Source organism: Stegodyphus dumicola, chromosome 1 (genome assembly GCF_044657685.1).
Source record: "Stegodyphus dumicola isolate Sdum_Otavi_A_Nest chromosome 1, ASM4465768v1".
In the NCBI taxonomy this organism is placed as follows: Eukaryota; Metazoa; Arthropoda; class Arachnida; order Araneae; family Eresidae; genus Stegodyphus; species Stegodyphus dumicola.
The window spans coordinates 184,210,840-184,233,261 of record NC_140768.1 but is presented as its reverse complement, the minus strand read 5'-3'; the positions used below and the strand labels follow the sequence as shown (position 1 = coordinate 184,233,261).

At 34.5% G+C, this 22,422-nt stretch overlaps 1 protein-coding gene across 1 annotated transcript in view; it reads left to right on the top strand.

Annotated features, from left to right (window-relative positions):
* LOC118188606 (uncharacterized) overlaps window positions 1-22,422 on the top strand; it is a 271,758-nt gene that overhangs the window by 143,441 nt on the left and 105,895 nt on the right. Inside the window, exons 17-18 of the mRNA XM_085823594.1 lie at window positions 14,977-15,270; window positions 16,365-16,487. Coding sequence (XP_085679720.1) covers window positions 14,977-15,270; window positions 16,365-16,487 — 417 coding nt within the window. The remainder of the gene's footprint in view (window positions 1-14,976; window positions 15,271-16,364; window positions 16,488-22,422) is intronic.

Here is a 22,422-nt window from a genome sequence, read left to right as displayed (position 1 = left end):
AGACTGCACGGTAGTGGTCTGTTTGCACGACGCCCTGTACGGTGTGTACCTCTAACGCCTGCCCATCGGAGAAGGCGTTCTCTGTGGTGCCGGGAACACCGGAATTGGAGAGACAATGAATGGGGACGAGTACTCTTTACAGATGAGAGCAGATTCAGTCTGAGTAGCGATTCTCATCGCATACTCATCTGGAGAGAGCGGGGAAGCCGCAATCATCCCTCGAACATCATTGAAAGGGACAGGTATGGAGGTGGCGGTGTTCTCGTTTGGGGAGGCATCATGCTTGGTAGTCGTACAGACCTTCACATCTTCGATGCAGGTTCAGTCAACGGGACCTTTTATTGTAACGAGATTCTTCTTCCATATGTGCGTCTTTTTATAGGCGCTATGGGTCCGCAGTTCCTTTTCATGGACGACAATGCACCATGTCATCGCACAGTAGCTGCCGAACAGCTCTTAGAGAGTGAGGATATTGAACGTATGGATTGGCCGGCACGATCTCTGGATCTCAATCCCATCGAGCATGTATGGGATCTTCTATGCAGACGCTTGGCAGCTCGTACCTTACCACCAGTAACGATTCCGGAGCTTCGATTGGCGCTGCAAGACGAATGGGCAGCAATGCCTCAACAACTCATTGACACCCTCATTCTCAGCATGGGCAAACGCTGTGAAACCTGCTTAGCAGTCAGGGAAGATCATATCCCCTATTAAAGACCGGATGTTTCTTGCTGGACACCCATCACAGGGATGTTTCGGCCTTCAGTCGCATTGCGCTCCATGCTACTTTTTCAATAAAGCTTCTTTTTATCCCTCTGATTTCTCTTTTAGTAAGTGTTGCTTACATTACTCATGTCCTTACGTATTGGGGATCTTACGGTATTAAATGTGTTGATTTGGAAAGCTTTTGTACAAAGTTATATTGAAAAAACCGTCTTTCCTTAATTTTTGCACACCAGTGTACAAATATAATATGCCACCATAAACTCAATTAAACAGAAACACGCCCTAAATTATTATGCAAAAGAGAGCAAATAAACAAATAAATATTTAAAAATACATAACATTATAATTAAGGAAATAAACAAAATACAATTAAATAAATACAAATGCATACAGAAATTTAAAATACCTCATTTTTAGATTTGTTCTTTTTATTAAAGCAATGTTAAAAAGCATATAAAACTTTTATCAAATATTTTAAGATCAGAATTAAATAATTGCTTAACTTTTCGCTATTTTTTATCGTTAATGATTTCTTTTCTAAAGAAGACGATAAAGATAAATAAATTTAATATAATTAAAACATAACATTAATTAGTATTATTGCGTGCGTACGGGTTCGTTACGAATGAATGCACACGTCCGATGAAAAGTGGACAAAATTTTATTATTATTACAATAAAAATGATTAAATGTCCTCAAATAATCGTGTATAAATGCAATAATAAGCATTACATTACAATAATAAACAACATGAACAATAAATGCAATAAATAAAACAAATCAAATGCTATCAAATATGAAATACAAATCAAATGCAAAATACAAATCAATTACTAAATACACATTTAGAAACAAAAAGGACCATGGTCTTATACTATTTACAATTATTTACATTACGTACTATGGCCATAGTAATGAGCTAACCTGTCGTAATGAATGACTTTAGGTTTAGAGTTCGAAGACTTACGGATCCGAACCATGATGTCATTCAGTCTGTTCAGCACTGTATATGGACCATCCGAAGGTGACTGTAATTTAGGACTGAGTACTTTTCGTTGAATCGGGTTCCACAACCACACCTTGTCTCCTTTGTTGGATCTATGTCCAGTAGCTCTCGTGTTGTATCTAGTCTTCACTTTCTCCGTCACCAAGTTCACTTGCTTTCGTGCGGAACGGTGCATCACTTCAAAAAGGGCCTGGACATCTTGGATGTGTTCTTCAGGCGATGAAGGCGCATCCGTATGGCGATCAAACAGGCGGTCACAAGGCAGACGAAGGTCTCGACCAAAGAGCATCTGTGATGGAGAATAGCTGGTAATCTTACGTTTCTTTTCGACCCTGGTATGATTTCGGCAGCTTCCCGAGCTGGATCTTTCGGACAAGGCGTCGACATTTCCAGGCGAGGATCCCTTTTGAGGATGGATAATCATGCCATCAGATGCTGAAAGCAGTTTGTTGTTTTTCAAGTGTGTAAGGAAAAATTGTATTTCCTTAAAAAGTCCAATCCGAGTATGCATGGATCTGTGATATCCGCCGCATAAGCCGTGTGATGGTAGGCGGCACTTCCAAACGTGATGCTTACGTTTAACTTCCCATGTTCAGCTAAATCTTTCCTAATGATGGTAACATTAGCTACTGTGTCAATGATCATATTGCAAGGAACTCCATCGATATTCTCATTAATGGACAGTCCGTTACTGTTGCCTCTCACTGTATAAATTTTAAGCGCTTTAAAACAAGGTTTTTCATTATCTGGCAACCTCCGTTCCTCGATATGGTCACTAATTTGTTTACTGCGTCGTTGCTGGGAAATGGTCTTATTTTTCGTACCTCGGGGTGTTCTGCAGTTTCTTCGTATGTGGCCTTCAACTCCGCAGTTCCAGCACTTTAGAACTAGTTTCTTTTCACTTCTGTTCGGTCTCAAGCCACTGGCTTGTCTGGTAAAATCATCTGCTTTATATTCCGTATCCTGGGGTGTTCTGCAATTCCGTCTTAGGTGACCTTCACTACCACATCTCCAACACCTTAGAGCCACTTTCTTCTCGCTCCTATTCCGTATCAAAGCGTTGACTTGTCTGGCTAAATCATCTAAACGAGCCATCAGTTGATCCACTGGCTCATGGACTCGCACAGCTCTAACTGGGTAGCGATCTCTACTAGTTGCTTGCTGGGCTGCCTCGAACTTCATGCCGTACAACAGAGCGCTTTTTATGTCCTTTACGTCAGCCATTCGAAGAGCTTTCTGTATTTCAGGATCCCGGATGCCATCGATGAAATATTGCAGTGACAGGATTTCTCTTGTTTCTGTCGGGCACTCCGAAAAGGCGTGATGTGACAGTCTTTCAACATCCATAACGAGCTCCTGAAGTGTTTCGGTGGGCTTCTGCTGACAGGATTTTAGTTGAAGCCTGCTGTAGTCTTTTAAACACTTCTCTCCAATGCGCAGAGCTTCAAATTCTATTGTCTGGTTTTCGGGAAGAGTCTGCAGGATATCCGCTGCGTCTGCTCTGAAAGAAGCGGCAAGATGACAGGCTTTAGCTTGGGAATCCCATCCATTCGCTTCCACCACTATAGAAAATTGTGTCCTATACACTTGCCGGGAGGTCTTCCCATCATATGTAGATAGTTTCAGAGAGGAACGAGCAGGCATTGGTAAAAATGTAAAACCATCCGATTTGCTCCCTGCTGTCGCTACGAATTTCTTTAAAGTATCCACTTCCTTGACGACTGCAGTAACCCGGTCATCAATTTGCTGTTCGATTTGTTTTTGAACGGAACAAACTCTTCCTTCTATTTCTTCTTTGACCGAATCAACTCTGTAACCTATTTGTTGTTCCACGGCCGAAACTCTGTCTTCTATTTGCTCTTTCACAGAAGAAACTCTATAATCGATTTGTTGTTCTACGGCCGAAACTCTCTGTTCTATTTGTTGTTTGACAGAAGAAATGTTTTCTTCAATTTGCCCAACTTTATTTTCAACCGCGTCCATTCTGCCTTCCATAGCCTCAAATTTATTTTCTATTATGCAGGTAATTTCCCTTTTCATCTCTTCCTGTCCTGCTTCAATCTTCTCTTGACCTGCTTTCATCTCGCCTTAAACGGATTTCATCTCTTCCTTAACGGATTCTTGGCCCAATTTCATCTCTGCTTGGAATGCAGCAAATGCAGTCATCAACTACTTCATCTGTTCTTCCATCGCTCTTGTAATTGACATTCAAATCCCACTTCTGACACCAAAAATTGTTGCGTGCGTACGAGTTCGTTACGAAATGAATGCACAAGTCCGATGAAAAATGGACAAAATTTTATTATTATTACAATAAAAATGATTAAATGTCCTCAAATAATCGTGCAGTATTACAATATACAACAATAGTTATCTTCTAACTACTCAAACGTTCAATAGAACTTAATTCAAAACAGCTAAAGAAAGCTAATCCGCGAATTCGCTACAATCAACAAGAGCAGTTTTCTAAACAAAAACAAAGTAACTACCTACAAACTCGAAATCGAAATCGAGTCAATTGCTAGGCGGCAATTAGTAGCCAACCGCTACTTTAACCGTCTCTGTTGGTAAATTGCCCTAAGGCGTAGGTACTTAAGTTTTTAATTAAGGCGATTTACGCCGCGCCAACTAGGCGAAACTTGACAAATTTTGTGAAATGTATACCTGCAAACTGAGAGGTTTTCCTCCTTTTATAAGATTTTTAAAATCACGTGCGAGAATTTTCTGGTACTTTCTCGAAATCAAAAAGACATATTTATTTATTTAATGTTAAATGCACGTGCTCTTGTATTTTTAATTTTCCGGCTTAGCTTTCTTCTTTTAATATTCTTCACGCGCTGCACTGCGCGGGAAATAAAACCATTTAATTTATAATTGAACTCACATTAGATTTTAAATACCAAATTCGTAATAATATAAATTCCGTATGTATTAAAAATGTTGCTGAGAAGATTTCATTAACATTTTCTCCTTTTATCTATTTCGAGGAGAGAAAAGCAAATTTCTAACATAGGATTAACGTAAATCATCAAAATAAGTTTGTTTCCCAATTAATATTTTTACCTCAGTTATTTCTTTATGCAGTTTTTGAGAAATCATGATAATAATGGTCAGCAAATTTTCAGCGCTTTAATTTTATATACTTTAATTCAGCATTCTAACTTCTTATACCTAAACTCAAAGATACAGTGCGTCAAAAGAGTATTAGGACAGAAAAAGCTTTTTAAACAGTTTTTTGAAATAATAATTAACTATTAACTTAAATAAAATTAATTTTGGTATGTCATACCCTATATGCTAAGTAAAATCGGAAAATCTTAAAATTATTTTTAAATATTATTAAATAAATATTACATTAAACATATCTTGTGCACAAACGAGAAAGTATTTCGGCACAGAAACATATTTCTTCTAAAATTCTAAAAAATCAATTTTAAATTTTAATATTGATCCTTATTTATTTTATATGGCTTTGATGAATCTTCTAGGCATGAATTTTACAAGAGTTTGGCAAGAGATTTTATTCTGTTCCTTTACATTCCATTGTTAATTTTTCCCTTAAATTCATATGTGCTAGAATTTTAAATTTATGAATTCTGTCTCGCATATTGTCTTAGATTTTCTAAGTAACAGAGAGAATTTGGATTTTATGCAGACGTTTGGATTATATGTGTATACTTAAACGAAGCTCATATTTTCCAAATATGAGCACTCTGCTTGGGACCACGGTCCTAATAAAGACTGCAGTGCGATAATGTTAGTATTTTTTAACGCTGGGCTTCACATTAGGTTTTTAATACTAAAGCACGTAAATATATCCATTTTTCCATTAGTAAAATGTTTGTCCGTGCAGGCACACATATATCTTCAGACCATCTGTCTTCCTTCATCATCTTTGAAGGAGTAATATTCTCATTTTAAGCTCAATACTAGGTTTTCGCGATAAAATTTTCTTTCCATTGCTGTCGGAAATATTGAATTAAATTCTATCTACAAATATAATCGAATTCAAAAAATTTTGAGGCATTTTCAGTATAGAATGTAGCGAATTTTATTCTCGCCCTTTGATTCACTGGTTACAGCCGAAACAGTCGCGGAGAAAATAACTCAAGGCGAAAACGTCGTGGTACAAAACATCGTGAGAGAAAAGAAAGCAGAGAGGAAACATCGCAGTTCAAAAACATCGTGGTACAAAATATCGTCGTCGAAAATTAAGCGGTTCAAAAACTTCGCAGTTAAAAAATATCGTGGCAGAAAATAAAGCATCTACAAATCATCGCATGGCGATAACATCGCACACATGCAAAGTTGTAATTGCATATTTGCATAAAGATTTAGAAGCACAAGAAATGGTAACGACACTTTAACAATAAACGGAAACAAAACAAGATATAATTTTCATCAAAACAATATCAGATTAACAAACGAGAAAGAAATCTTGATAATTAACAAAGCACTTTTTATAGAGGTAACATGATGCAGTTAATTATCTTCCTTTTTCTAAATATTGTAGTCTGTATTTTTCATGAAAAATTACGAGTAAAACTTTACAAAAAGATTACTATATTAATGACTTTTGTTAATTAAGTATGTAAATTTAAAATTTTATTCGGTGCTGTAAGTTGCATTAGTTTTCTACTCAGTTTTAATTTTTAAATGCTTAAGTTTCCTTCTTACTTTTTCAGTAAAAAATTTATTAGTTCATTCGAAAATATGAAATATAAAAGTAAAAATGGTGGCTTGGCAAATGCGGTCAACAGCAGGAGACTGACGTTAATTACGGAAGGGGAAAGTAAACGGCTGTGTCGGGTATCATAAGGGGAGATATATTTTAAAAAATGTGTTTTTAGGTCTCATTCAGTATCAGTATATCAGTATATCATTAACGTAATTAATGAAAGCTATTTGAAACCAAAATAGGATTTGCATTAGTAAATTATAGTTAAGAATAATGGCCCCCATTGTTCTGATTATTACTAGAATAATTTAAAGATTAAATCCGATAGTATCTTAAGATGTTTCTGCAGTTGGAAAAACAAGAATATAACTCATTTTGATTCAGCTTTCTTTTCTTTATGAATGACGAATATCTGTTTGCCATACACGTGATCAAATAGGGAATAAGTGTTTAATCCGTAAGATTATAAGTATTGATTAACATTTCCTATAACTACTTCTAATTGAGGCTTTCTAAGAGCAACCCCCTTAATTTTGACTTTCAGCTTTTAATTTTAGACTAAAATATGAGCATAGAATCTATCTTTAAACAATGGGATTTTTTTTAAACACTGTGGCATGAGACCGTCGAATGCTTTGCTATAATCAAACAAACCAGATCAAACAATAGATATATAAATAAGTAGCTTAAAAAACTGCTATATTTTACGCATACTTATCAAGTAGTATTTCAATATATATAATGATTAAAAGAAAGGAAAAGGCGGATCCTAACTGATTGTATATAATGTAATCCCTATGAAGGCCCTAACAATTCTTTCTCACTTAAAGTCGTAACCCAAAAAGAGAACAAATGAAACTTCAGATACGTATACAATACTGAATCTAATACAAAAAATACAAAATATAAAAATAAATTATATATTTACGAAACCTAACTAACTATTTATATTGATATTACGTAAATATACGTATGGTAATGAACATTGTATAATAAAGATATTTTATACCTTGTTCTATATTTGGTTCCATTTATATATACCTATACATAGATATATATAATTTAAGGATTCCATTTAAGGATTATAGTAGTAGTTAATACTACTACATATAAAACACAAAAGCGCATCAATAATGTATTTTTAAGTATTATTTAACTTCATTCTTAAGAATTTTCTGCAGTCTAGTTTGCGTTATTTTATTCATAAGTCTCAAATAAAAACAACTATTGTTTATATGTCATTAGAAAATTAACCAAAAAGCAGCGACCACAATGTAATTGAGAAACAGTCCTTATCCGTGAAAAGGTTGAAAGCCATTCGGTTATGACTATTATCTCACATACTCAGCTACTTCGCATACATGGAACATAGCATTCGAAATGAAAAACTCAATATTTACTACAAATTCATTTGTGTAACAAATATCTGTCTTTCTACACCTATGGCTTTAAAAAAAGATGTTATTTACCTTACAGTTTATCATTAAGTAATACATTTTCATTGTACAAAATTGCATTCATTCGAACAATTCAATTTGTATTTTCTTCTATATAAAACTGAATGTAGAGAAGTTAGATGTTTAAACGACCCCCAAGACCACGAGCAAGATTATTCCCTACTTTTCAGGCCCCCCCTGTGAAAAAAGGCATTCTAAATTTACGACCTGACCGCATATGAGGGTATTTCGTAAAAATATCCTTCTTGCGCTCCCTAATCATTATGTGAAAATGCATTTACAGCTTTTAAAACCTGAGAAATGCAAGTGTGCGGTGTTATCATCATGCGATGATTTATAGGTACTTTATTTCTTACCACTATATTTCCGGTGACCTATTTTACTTCCTTGTACGAAGTAAAAAGGAAATATTGTAATCGCGAAAAGTTTCAGGCAGCATATTTCAACGAAAATATCCATTTTGACCTCTTTCGAATGCAATTTAACGATGTATTTCCGTGATATCTGTACGTAAGGGATAGAATAAAACACTCTTTTCCTCCAAAATAATTATAAAACTGATTTAAAATGAATTCTGAAGAGAATTTTTCGTGGCGTCTGTATGAACGTATGTACGTACGTACGTATCTCGCATAAGTCAAAAACGAGTAGCCTCAGAACCTTGACATTTTGTATATAGGACTGCTATAACATGTAGATGTGCACCTCGTATTTTGGTTGCAATCGACCGCACCAAACGTATATAAATATATTTATATATATATATCCACTCTGTTACCCGGCTCAATGATCTCAGTTTCTTTACTCTTATATGTTTCTAAATTGTACATTTTTTTGCTTTAAAAATGATTGAATTATGTTGTTCTTATCTTCCGGTTAAGGTTTTCATGCCTTTAGTAAATCTGTATGAAATATGTTTAGAATTATCAACAATTTTAAAATTGTTTAAGTGCCGCCAAGCCTAATAATTTTTTTGATGGCGGCCATTGCTCTTGTTTACATTTGAAACAGCAGAATAGCGGATTTGTTGCCAGAGAAACTTAGCTTCGCAACAACAAAGATAACGCCTTCATTTATTATTGCGAATTAAATCATGCTTATACCTTTCTGGAATTTTTTCGAGGAAATAAGTGTTTAAGATTTACTTCGTAATTTTTAATACAGATGTTTTGAGTTTTTATGTATTTTTGCCTTTTCGCGAAGTGAGAATTGAATTAATTGAATGAGAAATACTCAATCGTCTGTGAAAAACTGTTTCTTTTTTGTTTTGTTTGCTTAATTTCTTTTATACATCGTTCTAGCTTTATTATATTATTTGAATAGAACATGTGGCAACGATTAGACAATTCTTTAAATGATATAAATTATGTGCATTCTGAGTTATAATATGAACGAAATATAATACTGTTAAGTGAACCTAGCGCCAGAGTGTCGCTATAGTAAACAAAGTGAATTTTAAAGAATGCATTTATTCGATTGTGGTTTATGCGCTGTCGGAGAAGTAGGTTTAATTCAGTCTAATAAGTTTAAACGAAATGCAAGAAAAAATGCGTATAATTTAATATTCCGTAGAAGGAAGTCATGTGGTGTACACATCAGATTTTTTTAAACTGCGAAGTTTTGAACCGCGTTATTTTCGATGACGACATTTCGTACCACGATATTTTAGAAATGCGATTTTTTGTCTTTGCTTTCTTTTCTCCCACAATGTTTTGCGCCACGACGTTTTTGTTTTCTCCGCGACATTTTCGCCCGCGATGTTTTCGGCGAACACCGATTCACTGTACTGACAATTTTTCCCCGTAGCTTTTCAGCCATGAAATTTATATTTGCTTACAATATTCTTAACAGTTTCTTTATTAGCATACTTGCTACATATTTTTGGGCTTCTGAAGTGAATTTGACTGTACTGGTATTAGGATTACAAATAATGTTTCTACCGCTCAGTTTTCCCTCGCTTTCATTGAAATAGTCTGTACGGAATTTCGAAATAATGTTAGGAGTAGGTGATCCTCTTGCATTCAACAGTTCACCTAGTGTTCTCTCAGCTCTTCTATAATTTCAATAAAAAATTATAACTTTTCGCACATCAAAATTGCTCATTTTTCTCTTGCTTCAAAAAAGAAAAAAACCTAATTATTCTATAGTGGCGCCTGAACTAAAAGGTGGTGGATGAGGATTCTTCACCACCAGGATTTGGCGGTTGTGTCCCCTACTCCGCAGTCACCCTTTAAAAGGGGATATGTATTTCCTCCCTCTCTCCTCGTATTCGAGAGGTCCAGGTTTGTGTCTCGGCGAGGGTACTGTTCATCTTTCATGTTTCTTGCTTTAAGAAAACTTAATGACTCATTGCCTCAATATATTTTTGACCCCAATTTCTTATTTATATTTAAAACAGCTCATGTATTTATTAAATTTATTTAATTTTACTTATCATTATAGATTTAGCATGGTTATATTTGAATGTTTCCTCTGCTCCAATACTTTTTTGAGTCGTACTACATGGATCAATTGATGAAAATACAGAGGGTTTCTGTCATTATTTCGACACAGAGGTTTAAAATTCACAAGTATCAATCCTTAAATCTTTCAACTAGCTCCATATGCAATATTGAATATATTATGGTAAAATTGATTAATCCAATGATCATGCGTAATTTCGAATCATCTATTTATTGGTTTTGAAAAATTTATTTCTTTCATTGAAAATTAATCATATTTAAGGGAGGAATTATGCATTATGAAACTGGAAACTCGATCAACAATCTCATTCACTGTTATCAACTTACATTCTCTTCAAAAATGATCAGACTTGTTAATTACTTGGTCATAATTTAAATCGAATAAATAAATTATTGTTTGAAGGTAAGTTTGATTAACTCTGATTTTATAACTGAAACTTAAACCGACATATTAGCTTCTTACATAAACTCACACATTGTTTAAAAGTTATCACCTTGTCATATTTCTTCACTTCAATAACTTCTTTCACAATATGTTTTCTGATATTTTTTAACTAATTTTTTATTCCCATTTCAGTACTTATTCACTTTAACTGCCATATGTTTTCACTTTGCTATACGTATAGGTATTTTTCCACTTTGGCTGTCATTCATGGGCTGCAATACTAGCATAGTTCGAAAAATGCGAATTTTAAGCTATGATAATTTCCAACATTGTAAGATCGTCTTCTTTGCGACGGCAGATTTTAGTTCAGTTGGCACATATTTTAGTTCAGCATCGCACAGATGGCAGTAGTGTCTCTGTTGCATTCTTTAGTTTTTTCGCCTACATTGGCTGCAATACTGGCACTTTGCACCAGATAACTTACTAATGTAGAGGATCTCCAAGATCAAACGTGTCCAAATTTTATTCTAAAGGCTAACAATGAAACTGTACACTTCAACAACATTTCTGTATTGAAAGTAAAAAAATAATCATGGGATTACTTCTAAAAGACTTCTCTTAAACAAACCGATTTTAAAATTGCGTTCAGGAACAATTCACAATTCTTCCAGGAAGCAATATTGTAAAAAGCTTAAAACAAATCCTGTTACTATATCGAAGAAGAAATTTGACGATCGGTTTTGATTTGAAGACGAAATTGAAGTTTAGTCATTTGCAAAGTAATATTAAGCTGTTATACAGCAATTTACAGTATTGTAAAATTTGAAGTATAAAAATAGGGTGTATTTTAAAACTTATATATATATATAGGCTACTTTTGGGAAATAGTTCACTTTCCCAAGTTCATATTTTGATGAATGACATAACGCTAAAAAATTAATAATACAATTTACTAATATTATAGCAATTTAATAATTGCAGGTCACAATGTAGTAATATTATTAATAAAACTCAATTTGTGACTAATTGTTTTTCATTATTATAAGTCATGTACTTCTACTGCAAAGACAAAAATTGACAACAGTAACACAATAGGATAAAATAAAATGTATAATAGTTCGACTGTCTCAAACGCAACCTTGGCTGGCATTCTGCCAAAACACATAGACTCGTCCAAAGTGGGCTTTTTACTTGCTGCGACGCGAAGGGTTACTTTAAAGTCTTAGACATTTAGATATACCGAACTATTGCCTGTTGCAACGGTCCGGTTCCTTAAATGAAGCCCTGAGGTACATGACATAGTAAAATCTGGACGAGGATAATATCTCAGATGAGAAATCGGAGGAAAGGAAAAGAAGGAAGTTACCATGAGAAAAAGGCCAAAGGTGATAACCATGAGAAAATGGCAGGTGATAAAACATGTCAGAATGGGAAAAAAATCCAAAACGATCCAATGACAATTCTACAAAATGGCAAATGCAAAAACAGATTCAATAAACACTGTACAGCAAAAGAACAATACTACAAAATAACAACACTAATTCATCCCATACAACTTATATACAACGCAACATCAAGTCAGTACAACATCAACATCAGTCAGTACAACATCAACACCAGTCAGTACAACATCAACATCAGTCAGTACAACATCAACATCAGTCAGTACAACATCAACATCAGTCAGTACAACATAATCAGAAAAATCCCAAACAACTTAGAAAACAATACAGTTTGAATCTGATGGATGAACAGCCACCGAATGAGGAGCAAAGAAAAGAACTAGTGGTCTCCATCCATGATATTATGTGCTGCCAGTGGACGTATATTGCGATCTTCGAAGAGAATTTCGTAGTTGAACACTTGAGAATAGTTCACAAAGTAGCATTGGACTGCTTTTGTGAAGAACTTCTCATTTGTTCTTTTAATGTATTCGGTGATGGTCTCAAGCTTGAGATGTCTATGAAGAAATTCGTTGAGGATGAGAAAGTCAGCATCTGTAATAATAAGTAGAAATTTGTTCTGCACCACTTGGAGTTGATAGAGTTGGTTTGGAGAAGCAGTATTCCAGGCAGGTGATGCATAACAAAGAATCGGTCTGATGCAAGTAGTATAAATATGCCTCTTGGTTCTAAGACTAAGGTTAGAAAATTTACCAATAACTGGAAGAAATCTGAACATAATTCCAATGGTCAATGGAAAAGATCAAGTTCGTTAACATTGGCGCGTTTTTTTTAGTTTACATTTTTAGTTTTTAATTGGCGCGTTACTGAGGTTTAACAGTTGTGATTTACTGGCGTTAATTTTTACCCTCCAGTTAGTGCACCAGTCTTCAACACTAAAGATATTCTTGCATTTTATGAATTGCTTGATTAGCCTTGATAGACTTGATAGCTATCGCCGTATCATCGGCGTAGCATGCGAGCATGCGAGCAGAGAATAATTGTCAAGTCCAGGATGTGGGAAGTCCGAAATGCAAAACAGATAAAGAACCGGTCCAAGGATACTGCCCTGGGGGACCCTAGATCTTATTGGCCTTGGAGTAGAAGTTTCGTTGCCTAGTGAAACGATGAACTGTCAGTGTTGTAGGAAGGAATAAATCAAGAGAATCAGTTCTCTAAGTAATCCAAGATTGATGAGCTTGAAAATGAGCCCCTCATGCCAGACGCGTCAAACGCATTCTCCGGAAAGAGATAATTTATATACTCGTTCCCATCCTTCCACCCTATTTTGAGAATAATTTGATTCGAATGGCGCATGCGTGTTTGCGCTCATGGCCGCGGATGAGGCGGCTGAACTATATTAAATAACATTTTATAACATCTTATATGCATTATAATGAAAAAAAATCCAATGGACGTTTTTAGTAATACCTGCTTCTTAATATATCAAATAATCGTATGATTGCTGCACTCAGAACCAAAGAAAACTTTAAACACATTTATCTCTAAGCTTAATTTTTCGAGGGTTGTCGATATTGCAGCCCACGAACGATATAATCATCACAAACACGGCAGTAATTTTATCGTGTGGGGAAGGACGAATTTTCATGTAGTCGAAGCGGTAAACTTGAAATCTCACGTAGGTTTTGTGGGTTTGGATTTACATTAAAAGTTCTCGAAATAGTATTTCACAGCAGCCTATTTGTATGACATTTCAAGGCAAGGTTGGGAAATTCTAACAGATGCAAACTTTCATTAGCAGCTAACTAGAATTTAAGTAAATATATATTTACATTTTTAAAATTGAAACTTATACCTCGTTGGCATCATCGTTTCATCTTCGTTGGCATCATCATAAAATCATCGTTTAGAAAAACGTACTTGAATATTTGGCATGCGTGTGGTTTGAAGAAATAACTAGTTATGACATCTGCAGAGTGATTCTAATGCCTTTATCTACCTAGACTATATATGTTTCTTTTATTATAACATAAAGCTCAAAACTGTAACACGGTAAATAACTATTAGTGTAAACAAAGATGGTGCAAATTTGTGGTTTTTGCGTGATACCAAGGATTTATAAAGTAATCTTGCAATCTATGCAGTTTCATAAGATCAAAAATTTCATTAAAAAAGTTCATTCTGGTATTTTATACTGCACATACGAATTTCTTCATTAAGTAGTACATTTTAAAGATCATTCAGCATCGAATCTAGAATCTAGTTATCGGTTCATGTATACAACGAGAAGCATTCGGAAAACGGCTTTTTTTCCTAGTCATTCAAAATTTGCGTTAGATTTAGGAAAACAATTGCACATTTTGTCGTAATATTTTATCGAAAATAATATAAAAATTAAATAAAGAATAATCCGACAATTATGATAGGAATTTAAAAAGTCTTAAATCTTGAATTTGCAGAATTATTGAACAAACATTTGTAGAAAATTGTTTCTTTTGTGAAATCTCGCGGGGGGGGGGGACAGAAATTCAACAGATTAGTCGCAAAAATTCGCCCCGCGAAACACGACCGTGGTCGTAAAAGTTGCGATATGATATCAGCGTTTTTCACTGAACTGATTAATTTGAATAACTATTCATGGGCAAAAACTGTTTAAATCAAAAGATATTCTGATTAATATTCCATGAAACTTCATTACACCCTTTTTTGCTTTTTTCTGATTCTTGCTTTAAAAAACTGCAAAAGTATTTCGCGGCTTTTAATACATATGCAATATTTCGAACATTTCCTTAGCTTAAATATTCTGTATTGGGATGAAATTAATTATAAAGTATGTACAAATTTATTTTATTTCTGCAGGTGCCATTGGACCACGAGGTTTACCTGGTTCGCCTGGGGGTATAGGAGAATCTGGATTACCAGGCAGAGAAGGACCTCCTGGGCCAAAAGGAGATAAAGGTGATCCTGGAATACATGGAGTTCCTGGAGCACCTGGAGCTCCTGGTTTCCCTGGACGACCTGGTGTAAAGGGAGAGCCAGGTCCCAAGGGAACGCCAGGATATCCGTTACCTGGTGTAGATGGACTAGACGGAAGTCCTGGATTAGATGGACTACCTGGAGCAAAGGGTGACAGAGGTCCCAAAGGAGACAGAGGTGAAGTAGAATTTGTGTTTTACATTATATAGTATAACCTTATTTATCCATATGAATTATAATGGAACATGAGGAGGTATTTTTTCATAAAAAAATGGACTGAATTTTTCATACATCATTTTCTGTATTTTGCGATTATTTCCAGTTTTTAGCTTTAAAGTCTGCTTTTTAAACTTATTACTCTAAGCATCGCATAGAGCATATAATATGCATTTGGAATTAAAAAGAAGGTTAATTATTTATGGCAGAATAAGGATCACTTGATGATTTTTGTACCACCATCTTTGGCGACAGTACTATTCTTTACCAGAATGGTAAAAAACTCACTGGGGATTATATCGCAAAAATGGTTTCATACTTTATTGAAATATTTGATGCTAGAATTGAAGTAGTAGTTTCCTCTTTTGGTGTAAGTATTTTAGTATAGCGCTAATTTTGATTCATGCTATCCATGAATGAACCATCAATGTAAAGAAAATTCATCTCTAGGATTTTACAGAATATAGAAGTTGAAAACTTAGATTACTTCGTTTTTTTAATTTTGCTGTAGGAAAGAAAATAAAAATTATCAAGAAATATTTTATGAACTCCTGATGTATTTCAAATAACGCCAGTTGAAAAGACAAATCCCACAATGGTTGGTTTTTAGACATAGAAAATGCACATGTAAGGGCGAGAAAGTAGAAACTTTTCTGAACTAAAAGCGAAATTTATACATGTTCATTGCGCAGTTTCATTCGCCATTTTTGAAAATCATTAAGGCAAAACTTTTTATTCATCCAAGATGAATTTATTTACAAATGATAGAAAGGAAATGTATTATAAATTGTTGTCATATGTCAATGAAAGTCTTTTAAATTTCAAAAAACAAAATTGCACATTATTTCTAGCACGTGCGTATTCTATTCGAATCATACCCGATATATTTTTTGTTTTATATTAGTACCTCAAGCTTGGAATGTAAATCCACAGATTATTTTTAAAAACGTTCTGTTCGTAGAAAAATTATGTGTAATGTGTTTACAATTATATTAACACTTGAAGTTTTAATTAGAAAATTATTTTTAACAATTCCAGTAACTTTTTACTATTAGGAGTGCCTGGAGATACGAGAGATGGTATTCCTGGAATTCCAGGACCGCCTGGACCTCCTGGAGATAAAGGATATCCTGGATTACCGGGACGAGCAGGATTAGTTGGGCCTAGGGGATCAAAAGGTAAGATATTTTTTATGCTTTGAATTCAGCAAAACATTCAATTCAATATAATTTTTTAGATGATTGAATTGAGTACAAATATTGAAATTTTAGCTCTACTTTTAATTTTACCTGAAACTTTGTTGAATATTCTGTTGTCTGTGTTTTCCAGTGTGAAAACTTTCACAGTATGTATTAAGTTGAATAAGTTGGTTTTTGATATCATTTATTGTTGTTAGACTCAGTCGTTAAACAAGATGAGTAAAAGTAACTTGGTCAATTTCTGAGTGCAGTTAATTCTGTATAATTATTCATATATGTAATAAAAAATTTAGAATTACTGATGTAGGAACACTAAGACGTAGAAATGCATAAATACTGATAGCGTAGCACGTAGATCCCTATTGAAGGAGAAGAATTCTGATTGCGTACGATGCTAAAGTGTTGAATCCATAATGAACAGCAAACTTGACAGTCGAGACTTATTCCATTTTTATTTAAATTGACATTTGTGGCCACAATTTACTTGGCTCTCTAATCGTACCTATTCATGAACATTTACATTTTTGATACTGTTGGATAGGAAGAGAGCAGAGGGAAACAGTGTCTTAACAGGAAGACAGGCAGAATCTAAAGTGCGCAGTTATTCAGTATGGAAGGTCACCAAGAGAAGGTTTTGGTTTATGTTAGAAAGGATTCAGTTATCAAATTTTCGAGTCCAAGTTCCGAATGAGCTATATCATCAGCGTTACGCAAGCCATGTGACGTAAATTAATTTAGAAATGGCGCAGTCCAGAAAAGTTATTATTACTTTTAGAATACAGAAAGAAAATACCCAAATTAAAAATGAGGAATTAGAGCTAGCTCTACAACACGGCATCCTGTAACACGGTTTCGCTATAACACGATTCATAAATTGCGAGAACCCTCCTACAACACGGTTTTCCTATAAATCGGTTTCGCTCTAACACGATAAGAATATTGCCCAAGCAATCCGGAGAAATTTAACGAACTCCGAAAGAAGTTTTTCTATATTGTGCAAAGCGCCCATATAGTCATTTAACGCGTAAGAATCCTTGTTTCGTAAGTTCTGCCTGTTGTCTTCCAAGATCCGGTAGCCGTAAGAACAAATGTCCTCAGATGACCCGTATAAACAAATGTTCCCAGATAACAATGAAGAAATCTCACTATCGCAGAAGGTGAACAACGTGAGGTCACAATAAAAAGCACAACCTGCATTTAACGCACAACCTGCATTTCGGCTTCCAAAATTCGAATCCTCGTCTCCATGGCCTGAAAACAAAAGTGTCTCCGCTGCTGGTCGGCAGTCTGCGTCGAGCCACGTTGTGTTAAAGAATAACTTTTTCGTCTTTAAGACATTAAGTTTCAGTCCCCAAACATGTCCGATAAAGATAAAAAAAACAACGTTTAAAAGTAAATTCATTTCTTTAGAAGTACAGATACAAATCTTGTACCGTCTTTTAAAGAGCGAAAAAGCATCTCACATTGGAAAAAGTTTTAATTGTAATGAAGAAACAGTCCGAACTATTAAAAACAATGAAAAAGAAATAAGAAGTGCAGTTGCTGCAGGATCTTCGACATCCTCAAAACGAGCAGTTCGCCTCCCGGGGCGCCAATAATTGAGAGAATGGAAAAGGCACTCAGCATTTGGCACTCAGCATTTGATAGCTGTCAAACAAAATTTCGTTGGATGGTAATATCATTAAAAAAAAGCACTCAAAAGTTTCAAGCACCTCAGAACATGGAGAACCCTCTGCCAACGCAGATTTTCTGCTAAGGAAAAGTTGGTTAAAAAATTTCAAAAAGCGTTTTGCAATTCATAGCATAAGAATTCAAGGAGAATCTGCATCGTCTGATTATTAAGCTGCTAGGACGTTTCCTGAAAAATTTCAAAATATTATAAAAGAACAAAGATACACAGCAGTTCAAGTTTTCGATGCCGACAAAACGGGGCTTTGGTGAAACAAAAATGCCCAGTAGAACCTTTATATCGAAAAAAGAAGAAAAGTGCATCTTGATTTAAAGGTGTCTAAATATTGTCTAACGATATTTTTATGCAGTATGACTTTGAACTTTATGACAAACCCTTGTTAGTTTATAGATCTTTAAATCTCGTGTACTTAAAGGGGTAAATAAAAACACTTACCGATATATTGGAAAGCAAAATATAAGACATTGGGTTAGCTGGGAATATATTTAAAGATTGTTTTTAAATTGTTTTATTTCAGACGCTGAACGTTATTTAAGGCAAAAAAATTCAGCTTCAAGCCGCTTATTACTATTAGATAATGCTCCATGTCACCCACAAGATTTGTATCATTCCAATGTCAAAATACTGTTCCTAACACCTAACACTACTTCGTTACTCCACCCATTGAATCAATGTATTATTTATACCTTTAAAGCATATAAGAAGAGCATTACAGTAGATTTTAGACGTAACCGATTCAAAATCGATTAATGTAATGGAAGCTTGGAAGACATTCAAGAACTGAATAGACATCGTATCTTTGTCGCTGAAAGAACTGAAAGCATCAACGTTAAATGCATGTTAGAAGGTTTTGGGAACATAGCTATTGAGGACGTTCAAAATTTATTAGCGGAAGAAGAAATTGACAAAGATTTGATAGAAATGGCATCCGAAGCTGTAAATCAAATCGATTCTGAGGACACTACCACTGATGAAGATTGTTAAATTGATAATTTAATATTAAAGAAATTAAAAGAAGGCCTACGCTTAGCTGAAAATCTCGAGTTATTTTTCTTCCGCTGAACTAAGCCGTAAATTCAAAAGAGAGCTGCAAAACTGTCTAGCTCTATATCGAGAAATTTAAAGTGATCGTGTAAGAACTAGTAAGCAAAGTAAAATTACAAATTTTTTAAAGAGGGAAGAAAATGCCAGAACTCTAAATGAAGAAAGAAATTCTGAAAGTGAAAGCGATCTCATTCCACCGAAAAAACGTTCTCTGTTAGATTATACTGAGCAATGACAACGAAGAAATTTAAACTAAAGTTGCATTAATTTAAAATATATAATATGTTTTTGTTTTGTGTTGTACATACATATATATTTTTAATAAAAATCAAGTTGTTTATATATATAATTTAAAAAAATTATTTGTTTTTAATAAGTTTTCGGAACGTAACCCTCCTTTTTATACTGCCTCTGGCACTCATACAATACACTTTCGCACAACACAGCATTTTCTAGGAACCTATCTACCGTGTTATACGAGGGTTACTTGTAAGAGGCTGTTACTAAATTAAATTGTAAAGCTGATATACGTATTTTTTATCTTACGTATATGTGCCGGTACTTTTATTTAAGTCCACCGTTGCTGAAAGCAAATTAAACCTGTAGGTTACCTTGGTATAAAATTGCTAACATTCTTAAGTAAATCATTCTCTAATCTAAAAAAAAGCAACTTTCGTAAAGAAGCAGACTTTTTTATACCGAGACATCGCTGTACACGTAGGATTATAATTTGCTTTTCTAATTAATGAAACAAAGGAATAGTTTACTTGATTATCAATGTTCTGGCATAAAAGTGCCTTCCTCCTGTTGAAAATTTCTTGAGTTCGAAACTGAATCTGCATAAGAGTGTTCTCACCTTCATGCGTGTGTTTTCTTATGAAGATTTCTATTTTCGAACAGAAGCTGACTTGCATAAAGGTGCCGGTATTTTTATGACTGGGTATTGTATTGAATGATCGTCATGTTCCTAAAAATGCCGTGCTATGCAAGTTCGTGTTGTACAAGCCAAAGAAGTAATATAAAAAATACAGTTTGGTCCAAAACGTTTATATTAATTTTGTTTTTTAAATAAGAGAAAAATTTTTGTTAAAGTAAAAATAGCTCAAAAATTAAAAAACTATATTAATTTCGTTTCCTAAGTAAGAGAAATATGTTTGTTAATTATGTTTCGCATATTTTGTTTTTCATCCTCACTGCTTAGAACCATTATAGATCGTTTTACTTTTGGCGAAACGTAACTCATGTTCGAAGATTTTTTTCTGGAGCAATTTTAATTTCTGTGCTGTGTGAAAGAAATCTATTATTCTCTTGTTTGCTTCAGCTGAGAGATCTTTCTACGTTGTATGGAGCAAAGTTCATGTGAGGTTTGACCTTAAATTTTGTTGCGTCTTTCAGTGATTCTTTATTTCAAATGTATATCTCTTATTGCTCGCCTAAGAGAGGTGCAGTTAACTATTTCGACTTCCTTTTACAGTCTAAAGTTTCTCCTGATAACAATGTCTCTTAATTGTTTCAAGTTATAGGCAATTCTGCCCTAAGCACTCGATAATGGCTATTTCTTTCTCCTTTGTCGAACGTGCTAGAGAGAAGCAATGTTGCAGAAATGCCTTGTTACAAGGGCACTTTTGACCAATTTTTGAACCGTGTCAGAACGAAATCATGTCGTATGAATGCTGATGATCTAATGATCTATGGTGTCTGCCTGCATTTTCCAGAAAATGCAGCGTACAGTATTAAAACAAAACGCTAAAGGATTTTAAATTATGCAAGCCAATTCGGTATTTGCGGTACAACTAAATCATGAGTGTAAACAAAGGCTACATCAGAGTAAAAAATATGCCAAAGGCCTTTTAGAATTTAAACAAAATTATAAATGACAACAATATATTCATATTATTACTGAATCTTGAATCATTACATGTAATTTTTTATCCAAAAGCTATTTATTGGAAATGTATGAACATAATATTTTAATGCTAATATTGAGCTTGTTTATCTTTAACACCATGCATATTTATCTGGTCTGATAGATTTCGCAGATATTGCAAAGATTATAGGATGTTTATTTAAAATTTTCTTTCATAGTTTATTTTTTATGTGTCCAAGAAGTGTAAAATTACTACAGTTAGAGCTTACAAAATTTCTTTAGACAAATCATTTCTCGGTTAATTTGTGACTGCAGTTGTCTGTACTGACTGTATTTAGAAGTTCTTAGGTATTTTGATGCCAGCTGAGGACTGAGTAGCAAATGCATTGAATACAATTGCTATTTTCTGAAATCTTAAGATTATTCTTGAAGTCTTTTGCAAAATACAGACACTATCGCGTAATTTAAGTGTCTTACGACTACCGAAGCCCCTATTTCATGAAATATTTTTATAAATGAAAAATTCCGACGTGTAAACTTTGTATTGACCGCCCGGTGGCGAAGTGGGTAGCGCGTCGCGCAACTGCACTACAGATCCGGGGTTTGATCCCTGGGCTGGGCAAGGTTGACTCAGCCTTTCATCCTTTGAGTGGGTCGATAAAATCAGTACCAAGCTTGATAAGTTTGCTTGGGGACTAAACACGGGAGATACTGTGACGAGCTTGTAAGGATCTTAAGTTTTACTAACGTTTATTTTTATTTTAAATCTTTTTTATCACTTCTTATTTTCTACTTCCGGCCAGAATTAAAAGCTTTAACTTATTTATGCAAATTTGTCTGGCGAACGCCAAGTACTTAAGTTGTGGCTTTTTGCCAAGAGAGAGAGAGGAAGGAGTTAGTCGAAGCAGGCCGCTTGCCTTAAAAGTTTTACTCGGTTGCTGGTTGCCTTTCAGGCCAGAGGTTTAATCCTCTTGATAATTTTAAACGTATTGTAGTGTTAACAGTTCTCTGTACTACATACGGCTTCCTGTTAATATAAGGCCAATCTTCCACGTAGGCCCTTGTTTATTATTCCAAAGTTAAGTTAGAGTTTAGTTAAATATTTTTATATTCTTACGTTCAGACCACAAGTAGTTGGTCTCTGTATTCCGAAGTACGGAAATTATTGTAAAGAGTGAAAAATAAAGGGTTTCGTATACCCTTCCTGTGTATCTTGTCTACTTCCCACATTTATTGAACATAGCTTTAGTAAGCTCCCTGTTCCGAGTCAGGTTCCTCAATGTTCCCCAAGCAAGTAAGGAGAAACACTGAAC